We start from the raw sequence: 23,980 nt of genomic DNA on the forward strand, positions 1-23,980 counted from the left end.
TTGATGCCTGTGCCACTCAGGTTTCCTCCTCCATCTTTTCTGAGCTCCGCTTCCAACCTTTACATTTGGATCACAGGGGATCCTGATGCTAATTAAGAAATACTAATGCCCAGCATATTACCCAGCGTATTAGGTCCCCCAATCCTCTGGCCTCATTGTCCCGGAGAAAGTCTAGGCTTCCTATTTTCCCCCCTTCTTCCACCTCCCCACCCCACTCTGGTTCAAGCTCTTGTTTCTCAGTCTAGTTGTGTAGGACACCGCTCCCTGGCCCTTGTTGGTATTATGAGCCTTGCGCTCCCCCTGGCTGAGGCAGTCAGCAGCTCAAGGCAGGCTGCTCCTCGCAGCACGCGGTAGCTCAGCTCCAGGGGGAGCTGTTGTTCACAATCTTAACTGCAGAGGGCGCAGCTCACTGGCCCATGCGGAAATCGAACTGGCACCTCGGGGTTAGGAGCGCGGTACTCCAACCACCTGAGCCACCACCCACACCCACACCCACACCCACACACCCCCCCCACCCCGCCCGCTTCCTATTGTTTATAAGCAGCTCAGGAAACCCTAACATGCCCTTGAGAAGGCTCTGCCCTGGACCATCCCTCTCTCCTTGAGTTACCCACTGGGGAGACCCCACCCCTGCCCTGGGAGGTGCTAACCCTCCCCAAGGACCCAGGAGGAAGAGGAAGGTGGATAGCTCACCTCCCCTTCAAGCTTTCCAAGGTCACCACGTCGGAGGTACATGCAAATTCCTGGAAGGAAAGGCCGGGAATGGTCTTGAAGGAGAACCTAGGATAAACGCGGGACCTCCCCAGAGTCCAAAGGGCTCTGATCTGTGCGCCCCATTCCCAGCCCGGCTCAGCAGTCTCACTTCACCTTCCGCTGTGTCTCCACCCAACTGAGTGGGTGACAAAAGGAGGTGAGCCTAGGATGTGCCCAGCCTTCACCCTCCCCCCACCCAGCGGTTCCCTGTGGGGGGGGGGGTGTGTCTCAATCGGGTGCAGCAGGTGTCTTGTGGGGCCTGTCGGTTCCGTTCCCAGGGGTCCCGGGGCAAGTGTGGGCCTTGAGCTTCCATTACCTCTGCCTTTTCTTTAATTTTTGTTCAAATACACCCTCGTTTCCCAAGTTCAAACTTTTAGAGATAGTACAGTGTAAAACCACAGAAAGAAAGGACGTGTTCCTGCCACCACCGCCTCCTGCGTAGCCAGGAGCCCTCCTCTCTTTCTCGGAATCCGTGACTCAAGCCGCTGGGGAGCGTCAGCCGCCAGGGACCCACCGCTTGGCCCTTCACGCCGCTCCACCTGCAGGTGCCGCCAGAATGGCTGAGAAATGGTCCTTGTAATAGCCGTATAGTAAGTTTTTAAGTTGTTAGCAGTGGCCACTTGCTGTTTTAGCTTATTTTCCCAGTTGCAATTATGATTAAATTACAAATTTTGTGTTTTTTTACTCGGCAGAAAATATTTCTGGCTATTTCTGGGAGGCTATTCAGGAAGCTGATAACAGCGGGTGCCTTTTGAATCACAGACTGCGGGGGGGAGGGGTGCTGCTCAGAGGGGAGGAGGCAGCCGAGGGTTGGCACCTCCGTGTGAAGTGGGTCACTGGCTACACCGAACCCCTGCTGTCTTGCGTCAGAACTCCCGTGCTCTCAGGGGTCCCCCTTCTGCCTGCCTCAGGGCTACAACCTTCTAACGGACCAGTGCCCCAGCTTCAAAAAGGCTATAATTTTGTATTGTTGAAATGCAATGTTTTTGATCTGATTGGTTTAATAAGGCACATGATGAAAGTTTGTCCAGCCTGTTGATTTTTACCTTTTCTTATGTGATTACTGGGGGTCCGTACTTGAATCTGTGGCTCCCATTACATTTCCATCAGATGGCCAGACAGTGGCTCCCACCCCAACCTCCCTGATACCTCCACTTCATTTGGGTTCACTCAGAAACGGAATCCACTCTGGATGGTTCAAGAATGAAAGATGTAGCTGCAGGGGGGAAGTCCTCACAGAGGGTGGCTGGGGCACGGAGGTGGGGGTCCCGCAGACATCAGGCTGAGCACGTGGGACTTGGCTGTCAATGGACTGAGGATTTCAGAAGGGGTGAGTAACAGAAGGGGAAGAATAAGGCCTATGGCAGAGCCTGTGGGGAGATGACTGGGGGTGTGGGAGTCTGACCTTTGTGTGTGACAGGCTTGAACAGGGAGCACAGAGCATGTCAGGACCCCTGGGTTTCTGGGGCTCCCCCTACCCCTCACAAGACAAAATGAGTGGAGTGTCAGCCCCCGGAGTGGTCATGGTGACAGTCCTCTTCCAGGCCCTGACTCTGCAGGAGGAAGCACCGGGTGAGGCCAGGTGGCCCTGAGTTTTCCCTGATAGCCCAACTGGATGGGGGAGACACACTCTATTTCTCAGGAGTTTGTCATACTCCTCCAGACTTTTCTGACAGTTAATTCTGCTTAGGCTGATAAGCTTCACCGGGAGGCCCAAATTTACCAGTTGAATTGTTTTGGAAGACAGTCTCCATAAGTTGAGTGATTTAAATATGTAGCTCTCCAAGGTGTGGGGAAAACATAGAAAGCAAGTGATAAAAGCTATTTTTAAAAAATGGTATTGACGAAGGACCTTGAAATGGAAGAGTAACCAATATAGTTAATACTAATTTAATGTACCTGGGTAAAGGTTTTTTGGTATTCTTCCTAGAAACTGACAAAGTGAATGATGTCAAATGACTGGATAAAAAATTTTTTTGAAATTCAGGTTGTTTCCAAGTTTTTGCTTTCAACAAAAATGGAAGGGCAGCCCAATCAAGTTATTAGCTGATATAAATTAAGTTAAAAGAAATTCATGATAATCAGTGTGTGGTTTTTGGCATCTAACTAAAATGTGCTTAAGGAATTGAGGATGTTGCTATTAGTTTTTCATTTCTGCCCCTTGTTTATGTGAACAAGTTTTCTCAGTATTTATACCTATAAACATGAAAATCAGACTAGAAGATTCATTTTTGGAAGCACAAATTGATTGGAAAAAAAGTGTTAACCATAGCATTAAGAGGCGTGCTTCAACAAAATTTTAGTTTCAAATTTAATCCATACTTAACAAACTTTATAATTAATTTGGTTTTGATCTATTTATATCCCCACTAAATGTGAAAGTTGTCAAATGTAGAGCATTATGGTCACACAATATTAAAAAATCAATTTATATATAATTTTGCTGGAGACAGGATCCATAGACTGCACAGCAAAAATAGATATCACATCAAGACAGAATTATGAGAGAGACACGGGATGGAAATAAGAGTTCTAAATAACAGGTATCCAATTGATCAAGTATTCAGATTTCATTGAATGTATTTAGTGATGTGACAGTTTTAAGAGTCAGTCTTTATAACTATGTCAGACTGCATCCGCTTAAGCCAATGATAAAACCGACTTTGACGTCAGACTAAAATTGCCAGGATCGGAGCTCGCGTGGAGAAGGCGGGGCCGGAGCGCGGGGCGGGCTGTGGGCGGGGCCGGAGCGCGGGGCGGGCTGTGGGAGGGGCCGGAGCGTGGGTGGGCGGGGCGAGCGCCCTCTAGCGGCCCCACCCAGGCGCTCCCGGCTCTCGCGAGAGCGGCGCACGGTGACGCGCAGGCGGGCGGAGCGCGGCGCGGGCGCGGGCGCGGGCGGGCGGGTTTGAATCTGTTCCGAGCGCGGGAAACGGCGGACCCCGAGGACGAGGTGAGCGCCGCGGTGCGGGACAGCGAAGGGCGCCCGGTAGGGGGCCGGGAAACGGCGGGTCGGGCCCCCAGCACCGCAGCCTCCCCGTGGGCCTCGTCCGCGCCTACGGCCCGGCTGGCGTCTCTGAGGAGGCGCGGCAGAGGCGGGCAGCGGGGCTCTGAGCGCCGACGCCGGCGCCTTCCTCGCGGCACTGAGCCCGGAGAGGACCCCGCCCGGCCCGGGACCGACCCGCAGAGGATCAGTTCCCGGTTTGTGCCCCGGGGACGTGCTGTCAGCAGCTCTGAGTTCTGAGGTGAAGCGTTGGCTCCGGTGGAGGTTTGTGGGTGGGAGGGCTGGTGGCAAGGCGGCGGGGTCTGCCTTTTAGCTCGTCTTAGTTGCTGCCACACCTGCATGAAACAGTGCAGGAGACACAGCGGTGCCACTCCGGGAGGTCGACTGAGTGTCGGAGGAGAACTAGTGACCCCCGCGCTGTCCCCACTGTCCTTAGGGAGCAGCCGGGGGAGGCCGTGCGCACTTGGAAATAGCACCAGGGGAGTTCCCAGCCCTGCAGGGAGGGGCGGAGGTCCACGCACGCCAGCCGACCCCGCGCGTCCGGGGCAGGCTGCTGCTGTTCCGATGGGTGGATCGGTCCCCTCTCGGGAGGCAGCCAGGGCTGCTTGGCCCCCGGCCGAGGAACGAGGTGGCCACACTTCAGTGGCACTTAGGTGGCGAAGTTTTGTGCTTTCGCCGGTTTGATTTAGACCCTAAGGTCTGGGGTTCTGTGTGTCAGATGACTCCTTGTCCTCATAATTATTGCCGTGGGTAGCAGTAATTTTTCATATTGCTCTATTTGTAACGGTGCAGGTTTTCATTTATTCTTAAAGTGAAGGGGCCTGTAACATATACCACGTTGGGCGTGTGTAATGCACTCCCACGTTTTTGGCCCAGACTTTCAGGGACGCGGACTAGCACTACCCATGTATAATGCTCATCCTTATTTTCCCCTCACAAATTTGGGCAAAAAAGTGTGCATTATACATGGCAACATGCGGTATATTCCATCATTTGGCTGTTTATCGTGGTGTCTTTCAGACAGGGCTCTGCCAGTACAGGTGGTGTAAGTGGAAAATAGGGCTTATTGGCGGACGCACGGGAGCTGGCTGTGCACAGTCCCAAACCCCTGAGCTCTGGTTCCCTGCAAGGGTGGGGCGGAGTGTGCTGTGCTTGGGCACACCTGACGCCCAGGCTGATGAGCTCCCAGGTGACCCTGCACCGCGGATCAACAAGCCGCTATGGCTGGGAGGAGTGGCCCTTTGGAGAGGGAGACTCCAGGAGTTGGCAGCTGGGGTCAGGCTGTTCTCGTTGAGCTGACTCAGACCTGCCCGAGCATCTTCCTAGGCACTAAGGAGGATGCCCTCCTGGGCCGTTTGGGTGTCTCTTTTCTTAGTTGGCAGTTTCATTAACAAACAATATCCTGTTATGTTGGTACTACCTCAGTAATGAAAATAAGGGAATTGTTTTTTAGGTATCATAACTTGTTTTATGTCAGAATATTGTCAGAAACTGTCTACCATAGGTGGTAGAGGATTTTTCTTGCAGTTTTGGATGTCAGTACCAGATTACATATTTGCAAATGCAAGTTTCTGAATGATTGTGTTTTCCACTAGGGTTCACAGAATAAATGCCATATGAAACACAGTTCATCGGTCATGGAAAAGCGTGAGACATTTGTACAAGCGGTGTCTAAGGAGCAGATTGGAGAATTTTTGCAATTTGTTCAACTTGCTGTAAGTCTTATGTTTAGCTTTCTTGTGATTTTGACTGTTAATGTAAAACATTTTTCTAAAATCATTATGTCTGTAAATGAAATATAGTCATCTCAGTGAATCTGTAGGGACCAAGGTTTATTTTGAAAAATAAAACAAACTGTACTTATATAGACCAGTTGATGGACAACTACTCACAAATTCTGTCCTGCTTTCTTCTAAGAGAGATGCTGTGAGGATGCTGAGTGCTGTGATGCATTGTGCTTGTTTACTTAACAAATATTTATTGTTCTTTTGTATGTGTGTGAGTGGCATAGTGAGGAAACAGGAAAACAAGATAACCTGTCCTCAGGTTATTTACAGTGTTGGGTGGGTCCAGACGCACGTAAGGGCTGAGCGGGCTGAGCTGTGGCAAGGATATGGGCGAGGGCATCCCAAATCCAGCCATGGAATGCTTCCCGTCCCAGTGGACAGGCTGTGGAAACTGTGATCCAGAAGGTACGTAGAAACGAGCCAGTCAGAGAGGGCGTGGGAAGGACTGCTGGAGTCGGAGGCCACGATTTTACAGACTAGAGCAGGCGCGTGTGTGAGGCCTGAGGACTGCGGAGCGTAGAGCCAGAGATGCGGGCTGAGGAGGGGGCAAGACCCGAGCCCCGGGGCCTTCTTTACCACTAAAAGAGCTGAGACTGCGCTCAGGGGGTGAGGGCTTTAAGCAGAGAGTGACCTGTGTGCAAGGGAACAAAAGGGAGAGGAAACTAGCGGGCAAAAGAGAGAGACAGAAAAATCATAGTTGCCCTTTGGAAATATTCCTTTGGCTACACATGAAAACTAGATTGAAGAGAGGTAGAGAAGAGGTGGAGAGCGGGAAGAGGCTATGCCCTTCAGAATGGGGGTTGGCTTAGGACATGGAAACGTGAAGGTGTGGGTGTCCTTGAGAGCTGTCTGGTGGTGGGTGATGGCACTGAATTGATGGGGCATGCGCAGGGAAAGGGCCAAGGAGGGTCCCTGGTTTTTGCCTTGTGCCATTTAGCGAGGTCATGAAGTGGACAGAGGGCAGGTCTGGAGAGGAGATGGCTCAATTTTGGACACGTAGAATGGCCTCCAGGGGCACATGCACAAGGAGATGTCCAGTGGGCAGATGGAGAGGTGTGTCTGAAGCCCAGGAAAGAGGTCTGGGCTCGAGACAAATCCGTGTGTCATGGGCTCCAGCTGGAAGCGTAAGTCTTAGTATGGGGTCATCTTGTGGTGTGATGAGAGAAAAGGAGCCAGCTCGGGACTCTGAGGACCCCCAGCTCTCAGGGCACCGACTCCTCCTGTCACCTTGGGCGCAAGAGCCAGGCCTCGCTTGTTCTGATCATGTGGAGAAAATCAAATTAGTGATAACTAAGAAGTAGAGCAGGAGCTAGTAAATCTGTTGCTAGTAACATGGACAGTTACTTTCCCTCATGAGAGAGAAATGCGTTCCTACGGTCTCGTATTATAAGATGGTGTTCTGTCAGGGAAGTTGACGTTGGTGCAGTGACACATGCTCATGCTTCTTCTTTTCCCTGACCCAGGACCCAGTCCACTATTGCACTTTGCATTCAGTTTTTTAATTCGGAGAATTTCTCAACCGTACTTTATGACCTTGACAGTTATGGAGGCTGTGGGCAGCCGTTTTATTTGGTGGCATCTCCTTCAGTTCGCGTTTGTCTGACGGAGGATCTGATTAAAGGCATCCTCCACGCTTTGGCAGGAACATGCTGTCCTCAGCGGAGGCACGTGGTGTCACTGTGCCCCATTACTGGGGATGTGAGTTTTGATCATGGCTCAGGGGGTGTCCACCCGATTTCTCCACTGTGAAGCTGCTGTCTCCACCTTTGTAATGAATAGGTCACCTGGGAAGTGGCTGACACGAGCTCCCTATCCTGCTTGCTCGTTGCTGTACTTCCACACACTGGGATTAGCATTATTGATAACTCCTGCGGGAATCAATTACTATGGTAACAACTATGAAACTGACTTTCCAACCCCGTTTTTCTTCTCTTTCTCCATTGGCATTCTACAGCGTACCAGTGCTGTTATTTGTATGTGTGTATCGCCATATAGCCTCATTGGTTCTCATTTTATTCTGTGGGTTATAATCCATCACTGTCACTATTTTGGTGCTCAGGTTGGCTAAAGGGGGTCCCTCTGCTGGGTTCTCTGCCCTTTTGATAATGGCCTCTATTTGCTTTGTCAAAGAATAGGTGAGGTCATCTGCTCAGAGTGAGAGGAAATGGTGATTGGCTCAGGGGTTTTAAGGATAGTTGAGCGGCTCTCAAATAGTCCCGTTGGCTAATGAGAATGGTGTGTACAGATGACTGGAAGGTGGATGCTGAGGGCTCAAGTCAGGGTAGAGACCAGGCACTCGGGTGCGATAAGTTGGCCTGGCTGCGTTATTACCATCTGGGCTCTGGCACACTTCTGTGAACTGATGGTAGGCCGGGGGTGCTGGGCATCTGGATGGATGGATTTTAGGGAGGATTTTGCCAAGTGGGGGGAAAATTTTAACTCCAAGGATTAGGATAATCAAGCTGAATATGTGGAGGAGGAATCTGCTACTTTCTGCCTGATAACCTGTGTATTTTCCCTTTTAATAAAACTACAACCAAACTCTTGAACTTGTAACTGAGTTAGTACTTAAACATTTCTTTTGATGCCATTATAAAAACGATGGAACTAATTTTTTGTATTTGAAATGTAATACTTTTTATTTGTTTTATAGGAAGATGCTTCTGACCCTTTCAACCTAAATGAATTACTAGATGAATTATCAAGGAAACAGAAAGAAGAGCTATGGGAAAGACTCAAGAATTTACTCACAGATGTGTTGTTGGAAAGCCCTGTGGATGGGTGGCAGACGGTGGAGACCCAGGGTGGAGACAACATGGAGACAGACCATGGTTCAAAAATGGTAGTTTTGGTCCTTCACAAATGAAATATAATTATTTATTGTGTATCATTGAATTTTAAATTAAGAAAAAATTTAAAGTTAGAAGTCAAGAATATTAGAAGTTTGTTGTAGTTTTACCCTTTTCTCGTTGTACCATTATGAATCTAGTAATCATTGTTGGTGTGCTTTTCGGACAACTGACTATTCAGCTTTAATTCACTTTTTACAATAAGCTACAAGTGTGGCCTGATCTTTATAAATTTGGTAATTTTTACATTTCTTTTAAAAATTGAATTCTAAGTTGATTTTAATTCACTTATACTTGGAATTTTTATTTATAGGAAAGAAACATAGAAATACTTCATGCAATTACATCTGTGATTCTTGCGTCTGTGTCTGTAATAAATGAACATGAGAACTATGAGGCCTTACTGGAATGTGCTGTGATACTGAATGGTACGTTGACTTGTCATAACGTAGTACATTTAGAAGGGGGGCAGCTGAGTGATGACCTGTGAGAGGGAGCCAGGGCCGTGCAGCAGCAGCAGCAGCAGCAGCAGCAGCGGTGTTGTCATAACCGCGCAGTCAGGCTCTTACGAGGGCCAGAAAAGGAGCAAAGGAGGAGTCTTTCAAGAGCCGTCCTGAGTAATTAGTTTAGGGGAAGCCGCACACAAATGTTTCTGACGGTGGTAATGTGCCTCACTGAGCAACTAACTGCCATGGTTTGCAGGTCTTTCAGGAATGTCTTACTTGACCTACAGGACCAATGCTAAGAGTTTATTAAGGGAAAATAGTCTGATTCTAAATTTCTCAGCTGGTGATAGTTACAACTGCCAGATGGTTTCAATGTAACCCAACATTTGTGACATTTAATTTTTTTCTTTAAGTATGTCATGAACATTGCCTAAGGAATAATTGTTGACTCTTAGGGGAGTTTTCCTTTACTAAAATTATATCACAGTACTTTTCAAGTTTTAACTAGTGTAAAACTGTAGTTATTGATTTAGCAGAAACACTAGACTAAATTAATGAGAAGATGTGAGTGTAAAGTACTATATAAAATTATTTTACAGATACAGAAGTCATTTTAAGTAATGATTTTTAAGAAAAATCACCCATGTACCCCCCCCACACACACACACTGTGTGACTGTAAGTAGTTCTATGTGACAAGTTCTGTCACCAAGCTTTTCATTCTCAGTGTCACTTGGAGTCAGTGTGTCTGTGTAGTATGCTGTTTTATTCAGAATTCTTGCATTGAAATAGCGTCTTGTTAAGACGTCATCCAAAATCAATATAAAGATAGCTCCTAAGTGCTTTGCAAATGTTACTAACAGCATATTTATCTGCACAGCCTCCAAATAAATGTTTGGTAACCTGATCAGTGCTAACACATGGTTGTTCCCAACTTCCTGTTAACTCAGGAACTTTACCTTAGTGAGAGGCATTCAGATACCTGTGGGCTACAGGTATGAGCACCTTGTTAGTGTTTTCATTGAACTCAGGAGCTTTTCTGTTAATAAGAGCACTGCAGTTCTTGTATTCATTTTCGTGGTGGCTTTTACGAGTTTTCCCCCATGAGTCAGAAATTGAGGCCAGCATACAGAGGGATGGCTATGGTGGATTCTCGGTTAGCAGACCGGACCTGACTCTGGAGAACTGTCACCACCGTGTCGTCTCATTTACACTTGGAGGGCCTTGAGATCTGCCTCTTACATTAGGGGCTTGGGCAGCTTGCCCTCTGAGTCTCCAGTTCTGAAATCCTCTGTTCTGCTGGGCTTGCTTTCATAACAACAGGAAAACAATTTGTTAATTAACACTGCTTGTATCCTATAATGTATGTATGTCCATCGTTGGCAAGTTAAACATAAACTGATATTTGCTTAGGAAACCTTTATAAGTCAGTACGCTACACTGTCAAATCTGAACTGATAGTGCTTTGCCTTACTGATCAATCACTTACTGGGCTCTCGCAGGTATTTTGTACGCACTGCCTGAATCTGAGCGAAAGCTGCCGAGTTCCATTCAGGACTTGTGTGTTACGTGGTGGGAGAAAGGCCTGCCTGCCAAAGAAGACATGGGGAAGACGGCTTTCCTCATGCTGCTAAGGAAGAGCCTCCAGACAAAAACAGTGGGTTCATTTTCTCAGTGCGCACCTGGCTTAAAGAGCGCGTGTGTTTGTGTCACGTGGGAGCTGTGTTTTCTCAGGAGGGGCTTGGCCGCAGTGGCTTTCCCAGTCGGGGTTTCTTTAATTGCGGGATGTTCAGGCTTGGCAGTCACGGAGAGGCAGTGACTCCTCAGTGCAGCCGGCTGTGTGCAAGCTTTCTCCTCGTCTTCCTCGTCCTCTCTCATGTCACTTGAGGGTTGCAAGGTGACTCTTCTACTTCCACCTTGTGTGAGTTCAAGGCAGGGGAGCAGCAGTACTGAGACAGAAGCCTGGGGGGAGCTGCCTGTCGGTGTGGTCCTCAGAGAGGCAGAGCCCACGCGGGATTGGACAGGATGGGACGCGCCCTGTGGAGGACACCTGGCGCAGGAGTACTCAGGCAGAGCCCCCAGAGACAGGTGCAGGTGCCGCAGCGTGAGGGTTGGGGGCTCGTTTCAGGCTGCAGCCCAGGCCTGGGGACCACGGAGAGCGTGTCTGGAGCTTGGATGGAACGTGGGCTGTTTCTGTCCTTTAATCTTTGGTATACAGTTCAGAAATCCAGAAAAGGAACATTTCCCCCCCGATCAAGACCACAAGAGATACTTAATGTTCATCTTAGAAAATTGGGCAAATGAAGAAAAGGGAAAATAAGGAAGATAAAAATCATCCATAATCCCCATCACCCAAGGTGATCATTGTTCTGTTAGGGATATTTAGTAGGAATTTTTTTCTGACGTTCCTGTCTCGTGTATGTCCTTCCTTATGACAGATTTCTAGAAATGAAATTCATAGATCAGTCAGCGGGTTTGAACTTGGAGCTCTTTCTTTCCTTCTTTTTCCTGTTTTCCTTTTCTTGAACTTGGAGCTTTTCGTGCACGTTGCCAGCAGCTTTCTGTGAAGCTTAGACCCACTCATGTTCCTGCCATGAGTGTGAGAGTGTCTCACGGTGGCCTCCAAGGAGCAGTCAGTTTTGTGGCACTGAGGACCCTGTTTGGCTGCACCCTCAGCAAGCTCTTTGACTTCCTGTGGGCTATAGGAGCGACTGAAAACCCCCGTTTATGTTAGAACTTATCCTTAAGCCATCATTGATTTGTCTTTCTAAAATCTATTTTTCCGGCCATTTGTGTTTAGCCTTTAAATCAAGACTTAATGTCTTCTAATGGCCTATACCTGCGCTGCTGCCACTAGCCGCATGGGGCTATTTAAATTTAATTTAAAGTTAAAATAAAAAGTTGGGCTTCTCAGTTGCCTCAGTTACACTTTATTGCCCCCCAGCCTGATGGGGCTCCGCGCCCCCGGGCTGCAGACTCAGGCTCCACCATCGCAGGAACCTGCTGCTCAGCTCTGGCTCCGTGATCCGCTTGCTTTTGCCTGTGTTTTACAAAAGTGCTCTCTAGGGTCGCAAGTGACATTTGCAAATTTTAAAATCTGTTTTCTCTTGTCATTCTTCCTTTTTGATGAATAATCTGGAGTTGTAGTTATTTGTAATATAAAGTGTTGTTATAGTTAATTTGAAATATGACCTAACTTTTTATTTAAAAAGCTCTTAACATTTTTCTTTTTTACGTCATTCCTAGGGAGCAGACATATGTCGGCTTTGGCGTATTCATCAAGCTTTATATTGCTTTGATTATGATTTGGAGGAAAGTAGAGAAATTAAAAATATGCTACTTGAGTGCTTCATAAATGTTAATTATATCAAGAAGGAAGAGGTAAAGAAAATTTCTTTTTTGGTCTATTTGTGAACTGCTTTTTCATGGATGTTATTTCTAAGTTCGTGTAGTTGCTGTTTGTATGTCAGGTATACAGTGTTTTAATGAAAGAGTCATCTTAGCGTTCAAGCTAAGATTCACCTCCTTTTTACTGCTTGGCAGTATTAAGCAAACATTTTACAAGTTGTTGCTTATTTCATCATTAAATCAGGTAGTAACAGGTGACTGTGCGAATCCTGGTGGAACTGTGATTGCATTATAAATTAAGAGTGATTAAAATAAGGTGGAGAAAGCACTTCCCCAGGGATTAGAGCTGACCCTCACCCTCATTCCAGGTTAAGTGGCAGGTACTCGGAACCATCATCACACAGTATTCTCGACTTCTTTTTGCTCCCATCCAATAAACCCAAGGCGAGGCTTCTGACGCTCTGCTGCAATGTCCATCCTGGTGGCCACTCAGCTCGTGAGGTGTGGCCAGTGATATTGTTGTGTTCTTGGGTGTAAAATACACGGATTCAAACCTTAGTATGAAAAAAGTGTAAAATGTCTCAGTAATTTGTTATGTAAATATTATTTACATGATAATATTTTGGATATATTGGCTTACAAAAATGGATTATTAAAGTTAATCTGTTTTACTTTTCTAAGCGTGGCTGCTAGAAAAGTAAAGGTTCCAGAGCGGCCTGCCTGGCCATCTGGCAGGGGTGTTGTGCCGTCTGAGAGCCCTTCTGTGGTGGTTATTGAACGTGACTGCGCTGCCAGGCTCGGGGTGCAGGGAACACTGTTGCTTCTGTTGTGCCACGCGGCCTCTGGGTTGGCTTGCTCGTGGGCTCGACACGGAGGAGGAAATCTCACTCCTCCCTGGGGGAGCAGGGCAAGGACTCCCCAGGGGAGGAGGAGGAGTCCCAGTGCTGAAGCCCCTAAATGAAGACTTTGCTTCCGGTCCAGCTGGTCAGTGGTAGAGACAGAATTTGACCCAGTTGGCCCAGTCCGGTGCACCATCTGCAGCCCTCCAGGGTCAAGGGCCATGTGTGATTACTGACCATGATGACCAAGACCTTTGGCTGCTGGGGTCAGATGGGCTATTTTCAGATCCCTGTTCATTCACTTCATGGATGGTGGCCTTGGTCAGACTACATTCAACCTCAGCGTTTCTTCCTGTAAAGCGGGAACAATAGTTGGTTTCTCACTGGTTCCTGTGAGGAGACATGCGGTGATGCGTGCAGAGCCTTAGCCCAGGCTGGCAGTGCCTCCTGCTGTATATGAGATGCGTTCTCCTGTTTTCCTCATTTGCAGAATATTTGGGTTGAATCAATAGAGTCCTAACTAATTCTAAAAGCAACACTGGCATTTTAGGGAATGTGCTTATTACTGTTATCACATCACCAGGCTTAGAAGAGACGTTGGATGTGTGGCCTGTGCCTTAAGAATGTCCAAGATTGTTAGGAAATCTGGGGGAGAGTAAGAAGTTAAAAGTGGATTCAGGCAGACTTTATTTATATTGGCTTATACATACAGGTGATGAATTACATTTGTTTAAGTTCTATATAAAGAGCAAGTATATAGCATAGACATAAATATACACGTGAGTGTTAAAGCTTTCTCTTTTTTTTTAGCTGATGTACTCTTTTGAATTTAAGAAAACAACTTAGTGTCCTAATCGATCATTAATTTGGTTAGGTCAGTTTCCAGTCATGCTTGGTAAACGATAAATATCTGATACTCTCCTGATAAGTTACTTGCAGTAAATGCTTGGTTTAACTTGCCTGTTTCATGCATGGCTGCCCAGCAGTGTGTGTCACTGTGTGTTGCGTGTCCGTGGCAGTGCTGTGCTGGGGAACTGACAAGGCAGTGGTGCCGTTCTCCGGGGCAGTTCCTGAGGGCGCTTCTGTGCGCTCGGCAGGAAATACTCTGGCTTAGGTGTGTGTGTCGTCAGCAGCATGCGTGCAAATGAACGTTACATGCTACATGTATGCCATTTATAATTTGGGGACTGTATGTATTTGAAAATTCTATCTTGGCAACGACTTCGCTTCTTAACTGTACAAGGCCTCAGTTTTCTCATTTATAAAAGATGAAATGAACTGATGTTCAATTCCAATCCCACCCCAAAATGCGAGATTTCAAGCATTCCTTGGTTTTCGGTTATGTGGATGGATTTCCATGACAGAATGAAATGATGATGGGCCATTTAACTTACCTGCTGGGCAGTGTGGGAACTGCCTGTTTGTGTCACCCTGTGGTCCAGCAGGGAAGGCACTCAGTGGTGTCTGCATCTGCACGCTCAAACGGGGAGGCACCCGCCCTCTTCCTGCTGCCCTGCTGTCCCCACACGGAGCGGACTTCGTCTGTGGAGTCTGAGTGAGGATTGTGGAGACTTCCTTCACTGGGAATAGCCAACGTCAGCGTGATTAAACATCCAAAGAATTGTGTGTTAGTTACTGGGAACTTTTTATTTGGTTGCAATTTTATCATATCCTATTTTTTTAACTTATAGGGAAGAAGATTTCTTAGTTCTCTGTTCAACTGGAATGTAAATTTTATTAAAATGATCCACGGGACCATTAAAAACCAGTTACAGGGATTACAAAAGTAAGTATTGAAGATAATTACTATTTTGTGCTGTCTTAATCTGGACTTGAAAGAGTCTATTTGACCTGACTTTTAAGAAAGTTATATTGATGTATCAGAACCTTTAGAAATTAGCTCTTAAATTGTGTTATTTATTATGGTCTGTTGTATACGGGATAGTTTTTTTTCCTGCTGTAGGAAATCATTCTTTTTCAGTAATAGTATTGAAGTTGAGATTTTAATTTGTGGTAGTTCTTTAAATACTGACATTATTTCCCAGTTAACTCTCGGCCTCAGTGACAGTAAAGCCATGTCACTGGCACTCGTGATGCCATTTGGACGTCATGTCTGCTTTCTGATCTGCTGGGGCCTGAGCTGTGGGCTTTGGTGGGAAGGGCCCTGCAGGGAGTGCAGAGACGCACAGGACTCACCCCTCCCGGGACTCACTGAGGCCCTGCCTGGGGTCGGGCCCTCGTGGGAACGTTCTCTGTGCCCAGGGGCCTAGGACTTAGTTGGCATTTGAAAATCGAGTCCTTAAACTCCTGACCTGGGCTTGGTTGCTGCTTTTCCCTCAGTCAGGCAGCTGTGTAAATGTTGAGTTGGGATTCGATTCAGAATCTCTAATCGCAAAGCTCCTGCTGTTTATAAGATGCATTCTCTTGTTTCCTCATTTGCAGAATATTTGGGTTGAACCAATAGAGTCCTAACTGATTCTAAAAGCAACTGTCATTTTAGGGAATTAGCAACCTGGAGATTTTGAAAATTTTATTTATATTTAAATGTTTTTAAGAATTTGGTTTTGAGCTTATGTTCTCATAGTGTCACAGAAAATAGTAAAGTGCTAGGGGACCAGAACTGAGAAGGAAGAAAATAGTTTGACATTTCACCTCCACTTCTCCAAACTTTCCTTTGTCTACTTTCTGCTAACAAATCTCTGTGGTTACTTTGCAAAGCGCTAGTCTCAATTTCTTCTTCCCTAAGATAGGAGAGTACCTGAAATGATACATATTAAAAGTATAATTCTTTGAATGTGTATTAACATTTAAAAAATTTTTTTAAATAGATCTTTGGTGGTACACATTGCAGAAATTTATTTCAGAGCTTGGAGAAAGGCTTCAGGGAAAATCTTGGAGGTATTTTCATTTTATTAAATGCTAACACTTATTATATTCTCGTTACTAAATAAGTAGTCATAGCAGGGTAACGTAAAACTTATGTTGATGTCTTCTGTCAAAATCAAGCCAAATCCTGAGACTCTATGTGACACAGTCTTCGCTCTCATTCACACTCATTTTGGAACTTGATCACAGCCCCAAGTTTCTGTCACTCACTGAGAGGTGCAGTCAGAGTCAACGTGAGATTTCGTACCTGTCACTTTGGTAGCTCTGGACCTGTCTGTCCAGCCATGAGTGGCTAACGGGCCTTTGAAATGTGGTCAGTCTGAATTGAGATGTGCTGTAAATGTAAATAGCATACCAGATTTTGAAGACCTAGTATGGGGAAAGAATATAAAATAACTCATAAGTATTTTTTAAAAATATCAATTGCATGTTGAAATGATACTGTTTTGGATATATTGGGCTAAACAAAGTATATTATTAAAATAACTTTGCCTTTTTTTCCCCTGTTTTTAATGTGGCCATTAGAGAACTTAAAATTGTGTTTGTGGCTCACCTCCTGTTTCTGTTGGACAGAGCTGCTTGGAACTTCAAGCCACTTCTTTTAGTTGCATTTTTCTTAAGATTTAAAGACAGCTGTTTTGAATGTGGCTAACCTTCAGTGACTGTGTAATTCCGATATTATGACGATATGGCTACGTAACTCACAATCACAATTAAATATTCAAGGCCCTTTTGGAAGAAAATCAAAAGGAAGTGTCTTTGTCTGATATCCCTTATGTTTTTTCTCATACCAGGTTCTCAAATGTGTTTTCTTTCCAGCTGAGAGTAAAATTTTTATTTTTAAGTCAAAAGGGGTCTTTCCTGAGTGGGGAGCATGCCCTGAACTGGTGTGTATGGGAGGGAGGAGGTTTGCAGGCAGACGGGGAGGTTACCTGATGTTTGGAGTTTATTTCTGTCCACTCTGCTGTCCTGCCAAGCGTAAGCTTGCTTTATATGACCGGCGTCCTCACTGACCTCTACTTCTAGAGAACAAAAGATTATGCCTTACTCCCCTGCTGACAACTTCTAGAATAGTTTTACACTATAATTTGGGGGTGGGGGGCGGGCAAACCAGGACAACCTTATGCATGTGTTTGCATTGTTTTCTTACTGTGTGAAACTTGTTCACAGGAAGGAATATTTGTCCCCCTTTCCTCCAATAGTGGTTAGAAAAGTAGGAGCTTATAATTAAAAACTTAATTATCTGACTACATGTGTGCCAAGTTAGTAGTAGCAGTTATACTTCTCAGTTTCCCCCCTTCTCCCTCTTTCTCCAAGTTTTTCAAGCAAATTCCAGATGTGCCATCTCATCTCTATGTGCGTCAGTGTGCATGTCAGAAACACGGCTACAATGCCAGACGTGTGTAACACAATTAGCAATTCCTGGGCATTTTTAAAAATAATTAAGCCATATTGAAATTTCTCAGCTTTGTTTCAAAAATGTCCTTACGGGGTTTTTTTTGAATCAGGATCCAGCAAGTCTCCCAATGGCATTTGCCTGTTTGCCGTTTGAAACTCTTAGAGCATCCGCGTCCCCCCACCCCCATGTTTTAAAAATCTATGCTGCTGGTGTTGAAGACACTGGTCAGTTGTCCTGTGGAATGTCCATATTCTGGTGGGTGGCCCTAAAGCTGGAGTGTTTGTGGCACAAGGACTTCGCAGGTAGTGCCGCGAATCTCATGCTTCCTGACCAGAGCCATGGCTGTTGTCCTCCACAGGTGGTGAGGGAGTAACAGCACAGCAGGGAGAAGAGGTTGATATTAGGGAGTGCTCTCCCTACGTCCTTCCCAAAAGGAAAGCAAATCGTGGCATGTGGGTGTGGTGCCAAGTGCAGGACAGCAGGCCATACTACCCGCTGGGGTTTGGGCTGCTCCTGGCCTGAGGACCAGCTTCCCAAACCCCACCCCTCCCAGTGGGGGCCATGACAGATTTCCTGCCAGTTGATTTGGACTCTGTCCCCCACCTGCGAGGTGGTTCAGTGTCAGGTCAGTTCTGGGGAGACCCAGCCTTCGGAGGTGATGACGACTCAGACCGGCCTCCCAGCTTCCTACGAGCTCTGAGCCCTGTCTGGCTTGCCCCAGCCTCTGCCAGTTAGCACACGTTGCTCTCTCATCAAATAAGATAGAAGAAGCTGAGTGTTCTCTGGTATGTGCAAATGAAAGGAAAGCTCAGGTGCCCACTCACACTAGCAGAGCAATGATGAAAGGATCCAGGTGTCTCCCTCGTGAAATACGGTAGAAGATGAACAGATCAGGCTCCTGTCCTCAGACTGCTGACCCGCCATCTGTCGGGACGCGCACACCAAGCACTGGTCTCTGCTTCTTGTTCCAGGCAATCGAGAATGACTGCATCCAGGACTTTATGCACCACGGGATTCACCTGCCGCGGAGGTCCCCAGTGCACCCCAAAGTGCGAGAGGTGAGTGTGGCCTTCACCATGCGCCCTGAAAACCATGTCTCATCTTTGGCTTGTGGATAATGTTTTTGTTAACTTTAAAAATTCAGTAAAGCTTTCATGGCGCCAGTTATAGGGATTCTCAGAATCTCGATATTTGGTGTCTGGCAGTTCTGTCCTGCCACCAGAATTTTAACTAGGAAAGGAAGGTATACTGTTAAGACATTAGAACTTTATTTTAACCACTTTACTTAAATTCTTTGACATAAGAATGTCCAGTCATCACTTTCTAACCGCTACTACCACTTTTTTCAAGAAAAATGATATTTGAGATTATTTTTATTATTTACGTTCATACGGTAAATTTCCATTTTGGTATTCTGCAAACCAAGTAGAGTAATGTTTCCTTAGTTTCTCTAAGATTTTGTTTTTAAAAGGTAACCTCAGAATTTAGATACGAATTTTATCCTCATATTGTAAATGGCCTGACTGAATAAGGTTTTGTTACTAGTGCTATCATCACACTGATAGGTGTCTGATAAACAAACATAATGATCCTGGCAGGAGGAGCTGGAAGGTCCCCTCTGTCAGTGTCCAGAGACCATCTGGGTGATGCCTTGTTCGCTTGCTGTCAGTTTTGGCAACAATGTGTCAAGAAGCTAAGTAGGATAAAGGCTCCCTCTTTACTTTTTTGAGTAGTGAAATTACAGTTATTTGTAGAATGTAAATATTCCAATGAAGCTTGACTGGATAAGAAAACGTTTCTTTATGTTATCAATGATTTAGTTTGAGCTACCCAACGATGAAGAGCCCAGAGATAACTACACTCCCTCCCCCGAGTCCCAGGCCCAGTGTGGATTCCTGAAGTCCTAGTCTGTTGGGGCATTTATCTCACATGCCGGGTTTGCTGTTTCTTATTCTAGTTAGTTGTAAAGAACAGCATCATGTTAAACTATAGGTTTGTGACATAGTTGCTTCACTCTTGGTACAAGTGACTAGATACTTGTTTTGTATCTGATTTTTCTGCTGTGGTAGTGTGAGCAATTAAGATAGTATAAGTATAGAAGTCACTGTTTGGTAAATTTGTGGGAAAATGCACAGAGAGAATTAAAAGGAAGAATATTGGCTTTCACTTTTCAAATGAAATGTACTCCTGAACTCTTAAGTAATTGTTATCACTGCTCAGAGCGACATATTATAGCTTCTGCCTCAAATCCTTTTTTGGATAAACATCAATCATATTTATATGGTAAATTAATTGTTATGTTGAAAGAAGCTTCAGGAAATGCTTCAGAAGTCATTTGAAAGTAAAAATCCCCATATTGTTGATGGAAATCTTCTAAAATTAGGTAATAGTAATGGTTGCACAACTCTGTGAATCTACTAAAACCTACTGAATTATATACACTTTATAAGAGTGACTTTTATGGGATGTGAATTATCTTAATAAAGCTGTTTAAAAATCTTTCTATGAAGCAAGTATACCTTGACATCAAAACTTGATATATTTGTACACAAAAACAAACTGTGGACTATTATCAGTTACCAAAATCAATCAAAATTCCTAAATAAAGAATTAACAATCAAAAAAATAATCCCCAGATTGTAGTTCTTTTAGGGTACAGTTGATTCTAGTTCATTTAAAGTAGGTAAGTTGTTTTATAACCTGTTTAATTTTTTTCCCCATTTTTCACTAATAAGTTTAGCTCCTGGAGTTGCTTGCTAAATAAGGAAGTAAGGCAAAATTGGTTGTTGCTGGGGACACAAGTCTATGAAGAGTTGCAGGAAGATTCTGGCTGGGACGTTTTGTAGGCACTTTGTGTCTAAATGAAGCTCGTGCAGTGAGGGATCACTCGGCAGCAACAGTCCTTTTGCGCTCGGTCTGTCTGTTCTGGATGGTCCGTTACAGGCTCTTAGGACCAGACTCATCACCGGCATTTGAGAACCTGAATGGCTTATAGAAACCACTTAGCTGGACTCCTTTCCCATTTCCCCTGGAGGTCATGGGTCATGTGGCTGGTGGTAGGACAGCAGGAGCTACAGCACAAACCTTTTTAGAGCCCAAGGTCACTGCTCTGTATTTTTTCATGCTTTCTTTCACGTGACTAACCACATTCAGTGCTGTCAACACACCTACCCACTGTAGTTCTCCTGGGAAAGAATTGTCCCGATTGAAGCACCAGTGCCTGTTAAGGTGGAGAGAACCTGCTCTCCCTGTGGGTTTTTTTCAAGTAGGCTCTCAGATGCTTTTCTAAAACATTACCTTTGCTCTCTTTTTTTGGCTCTTAGGTGCTGAGTTATTTCCACTGTCAAAAGAGAGTTCGGCAGGGAGTAGAAGAGATGCTTTACAGATTATACAAGCCCATCCTTTGGAGAGGACTAAAGGTGTACATGTTAAACCGTCTGTCGTACTTAGAATGTACTGGTGATGCTTTTGAGTTCAGCACATTGTAATTCAAAATTGTAATAAGACAGTAAAAACAGGACTGCTGGCTGGGAACTTTGTGAAATTTTGGGAGGATTATTTTATTCTCTCGTTAGAAGCATTACTCAAGTATATTTTAAACTGGGGATCTGAGCTGGTTTAGTGCTGACTACACAGTTGGAAGGGGAGTCGTCACGCTAACTAAGCCAACAGGTGTGGGGGGTTCTGCAGAGCTGGCTGGGCCCTCCTGGGGCCTCAGGCCCTCTGCTGGTGACGGAGCCAGGATGACAGCAGTGAGCGTTCAAATGAACACGAGTGGTTTTCAACACAGGTACCTGGTGTCGGGACTGGGGTATAATGGTCACTGTGTCTTCATGACACAAGGCGGGTTTTGACGCAAGGAAACATCTTTTGGATCTGTTGGCACCGAACTGAGAGGCTTAAGTTAGGGCAGGTCTCACAGTGTGGTCAGCATAAATGTTACGATTGTCTTTAATCCGTAAATAAGTCTTTGTTGAGATCCTAGGAGCTATACTCTAGGAACTCTGCACTGAAGCCCTGGAATGTCATCTCTTTGGATCCTGAGACACTCTATTTTCATTATTCCAGGCCAGAAACTCTGAAGTCCGGTCAAATGCTGCACTGTTGTTTGTTGAGGCGTTTCCCGTCAGGGATCCACACTTGAACGCTGTTGAAATGGACAGTGAAATTCAGAGGCAGTTTGAAGAACTGTATGTACGTATTTCCTGTGGTCGAGCTCTTTACGGCTTCAGCTCTGCCCAGGCCTGGCGTGTGTCCTGGCTGTCCCCTGTATCTGCCTGTGCCCTGCACCCCCAACATGGCAAGCTTTCCAGAACTTGACATTCTTCAAGGGAATTCCTTCTCTCCCTGGGGCCTTCCGCAGCGCTGTGGACCGAAGGGTCTTTTCTCGTCCTCTTCATCTCCTTTGGAACATCTCATTCATTACTTGATACGGTTTTAAATGTTTTAGGTGTATTCTTGTCTCCCCAGCGGAGAGGTTATGATGCCCAGGCTTGGTTCCACCTCTCACTTGACAGCTGTGTCGCTCTGGGAATTCACTTTTCTCTATCTTTTTCCGTGAGTTGGGGATGCTGACACTGCCTCCCGAAAAGGTGTGGGTGGGATGAGTGACCAAACTGGAGGACTGGCTGTGTTTTATGGCAGGCCTCCACTCCAAATAACACCTGTAGCAATTGTTTTTCTCAGATGCCTGAATTTTCAGGTGAGACGTTAGAACACTAGATGCGACATTTATTTGCCAGGGGTACTGCGATCCTCTTACTCTTGCTAAAGTGATACCCTCTGCTTATTCCTCCACGTTCCCTTTGCCGCGTTTCCTAACACAAGCTAAAGAGTACTGTTTGTCCTCCTCGTTACTGGAATACAATTGTAGGTAGTGATAGCAAAAACGCCATGATAGTGGTGGTACCATGGCTCTCCTAAAACCCTTCCTTCTCTTTGTTTTCTGACTGAGGATGAAACACCTTGGACGTGCAGAGAGTTGAAATGATAGTATAAAGGACTGAGTCTTTTATGAGGCCCCGTGAAGGAGCCAATCCAACAAATAGGGCAGTGATTGCTCCCTGTCCTCCCTGTGCCTCAACTGCTCTCTTCTGCTTTTGGCTCTGTTAGCATTTCTCAAACTTGAGTAATGTGGAGACTTTGAAGATAAGAGCATGAGGCTCCCATGAGTGTCTGTAGTTGTCGAGACTCACAGAGGTTCTTGTAGAAAAAGCATGACAAGTGAGGTGCCGTCACTTTTAGTGACTATCTGGTGACAGTGTGATTCGTTGGAAACACAGATGTGAGCCTGAAGTCATGTGAGTCTGTGTGGTTACAAGGTGATTATCCAGAACACATTTTTGAAGAAGAATATTGAAAGTAATTCATACAAAACAAAAGCTATGAAGCCTGTGAATTCTAAAGACAGGACCTCAATTCCTAAAGTTCTCTTTTTTTGTTTTGTTTTTTGCATCTGTTTCTCTTGCTTTTGTTTTTTCTCAAGTGGCCTGTCATGTTCACTTTTCATTCTTATTGTGGATGAGGGTGGCTTGGTTGGGTCATTAGCACGGACTCTTGTCTGACCGTGCAGAGTTGGGTCTTCTGCTGGCTTCGTCTAGCATGGGAAGCGGTCGTGCTGTGAGTAGTGGACAGAGCTTGTCGGCAGGTGGGATTCCCCTTAGGTTCTGTGAGTGAGGAGGCCGCTGGTGACCTCACAGTTGCCAGGTGGGCGGAGCCTCTCCTCCTGGTGGCACCATCTCCTCTTTTTCCCTGTGTGGAGGTTTGGGGTTATTGCTGGCTCTTCTTTGCCGCACCCCCCGATGCCTATTTTGAGAACTCTTTCCAGCAGCTTATTCATTCTGGGGGCAAATGCTTACTCCAGACCGCCCACCTGTGTCCATAGAGTTGTTTGCAGCCGTTATATCACCTGTAGTCCTGACCCAGGGTTTGGGGTGGCCTGAGCTCTGTGCAGGTGGGACATAGGAGTGTCCAGGTCACTCCTATGGAGTGACCTTTGCTGCTCCTTTCTGTCTCAATGAATCTGTCCTTTTCATTTTCTTTCTCACAGAAATCCTGCAGTCTTTTTATTCCTGGTTTCGCTATCCCTATTATCTTATTTGTCATATTGGTGAGAATTTAGAGAAGAGAGAGGAAGGAAGTGCTTATTCGCCCTAACTTGAAGCCTTGCCCCCCTTTTTTCTAATTATGGAGTAAGAATTATTTTGATTTTAAAGTTCTATGATAGAAACTTTCACACGTGTAGTAACTAGAGAGCCTAGTGTTTGAACCCTGTGTACCCATAACAGTCTCAGTAGTTAGGGGCCAGGCCTAATCCATTTCTTCTTCCCTCGTTTTGAAGCAGATCAGCTCAGAACAGTTTAGTAGGTATTGCTGAAAGATAGGGACTTTTTTTTTTTTTTTTTAGCATAAGCATTACTGTTGTCACAACTAAAAGAAGACAAATAATGATTCCTTAGTGTCATCAAAATCCAGTCATTGTTTTTCAGTGACATTTCAATGACACTTTTTCCAGTTTTGTGTGACTCTGTAAATGAGAGCCGTATGTTATGATTGGCCGGTGTGTTGTTTACGTCTCTAGGACTATCAGTTCCCTCCCCAGCAGTGTCTTCGCCCTCTCTTTTTTTCTTGCTATTTTTGTTGTTGAAGAAGCCAAGTTATTCTTTTGTTTCCT

General features: G+C 45.6%; 1 protein-coding gene and 1 long non-coding RNA gene across 5 annotated transcripts in view; both read left to right on the plus strand.

Annotated features, from left to right (window-relative positions):
* The first annotated feature begins 30 nt into the window (after positions 1-30).
* On the plus strand, positions 31-2,024 carry LOC141567691 (uncharacterized). Its single transcript, XR_012490512.2, has 3 exons — positions 31-910; positions 1,118-1,343; positions 1,446-2,024. It is a non-coding gene; the product is annotated as an uncharacterized LOC141567691 (long non-coding RNA).
* Positions 2,025-3,612: 1,588 nt separating this feature from the next.
* The window catches only part of NCAPG2 (non-SMC condensin II complex subunit G2), a 50,999-nt gene continuing 30,631 nt past the window's right edge, over positions 3,613-23,980 (plus strand). For 2 of the 4 annotated variants that reach the window (XM_074315026.2, XM_074315025.2), the window contains exons 1-11: positions 3,613-3,703; positions 5,350-5,469; positions 8,195-8,383; positions 8,704-8,818; positions 10,338-10,492; positions 12,082-12,216; positions 14,714-14,808; positions 15,851-15,920; positions 18,279-18,365; positions 20,631-20,726; positions 21,376-21,501. In XM_074315026.2, the coding sequence (XP_074171127.2) occupies positions 5,371-5,469; positions 8,195-8,383; positions 8,704-8,818; positions 10,338-10,492; positions 12,082-12,216; positions 14,714-14,808; positions 15,851-15,920; positions 18,279-18,365; positions 20,631-20,726; positions 21,376-21,501 (1,167 nt within the window). In that variant the 5' untranslated portion in view covers positions 3,613-3,703; positions 5,350-5,370. Of the gene's footprint in view, positions 3,996-5,349; positions 5,470-8,194; positions 8,384-8,703; positions 8,819-10,337; positions 10,493-12,081; positions 12,217-14,713; positions 14,809-15,850; positions 15,921-18,278; positions 18,366-20,630; positions 20,727-21,375; positions 21,502-23,980 lie in introns of all 4 variants that reach the window. The other 2 variants (XM_019742524.3, XM_019742523.3) reach the window with 2 other exon arrangements.

The sequence above is a fragment of the Rhinolophus sinicus genome, chromosome 8, assembly GCF_057876585.1.
Source record: "Rhinolophus sinicus isolate RSI-liver-muscle chromosome 8, RSI-T2T, whole genome shotgun sequence".
NCBI lineage: Eukaryota > Metazoa > Chordata > Mammalia > Chiroptera > Rhinolophidae > Rhinolophus > Rhinolophus sinicus.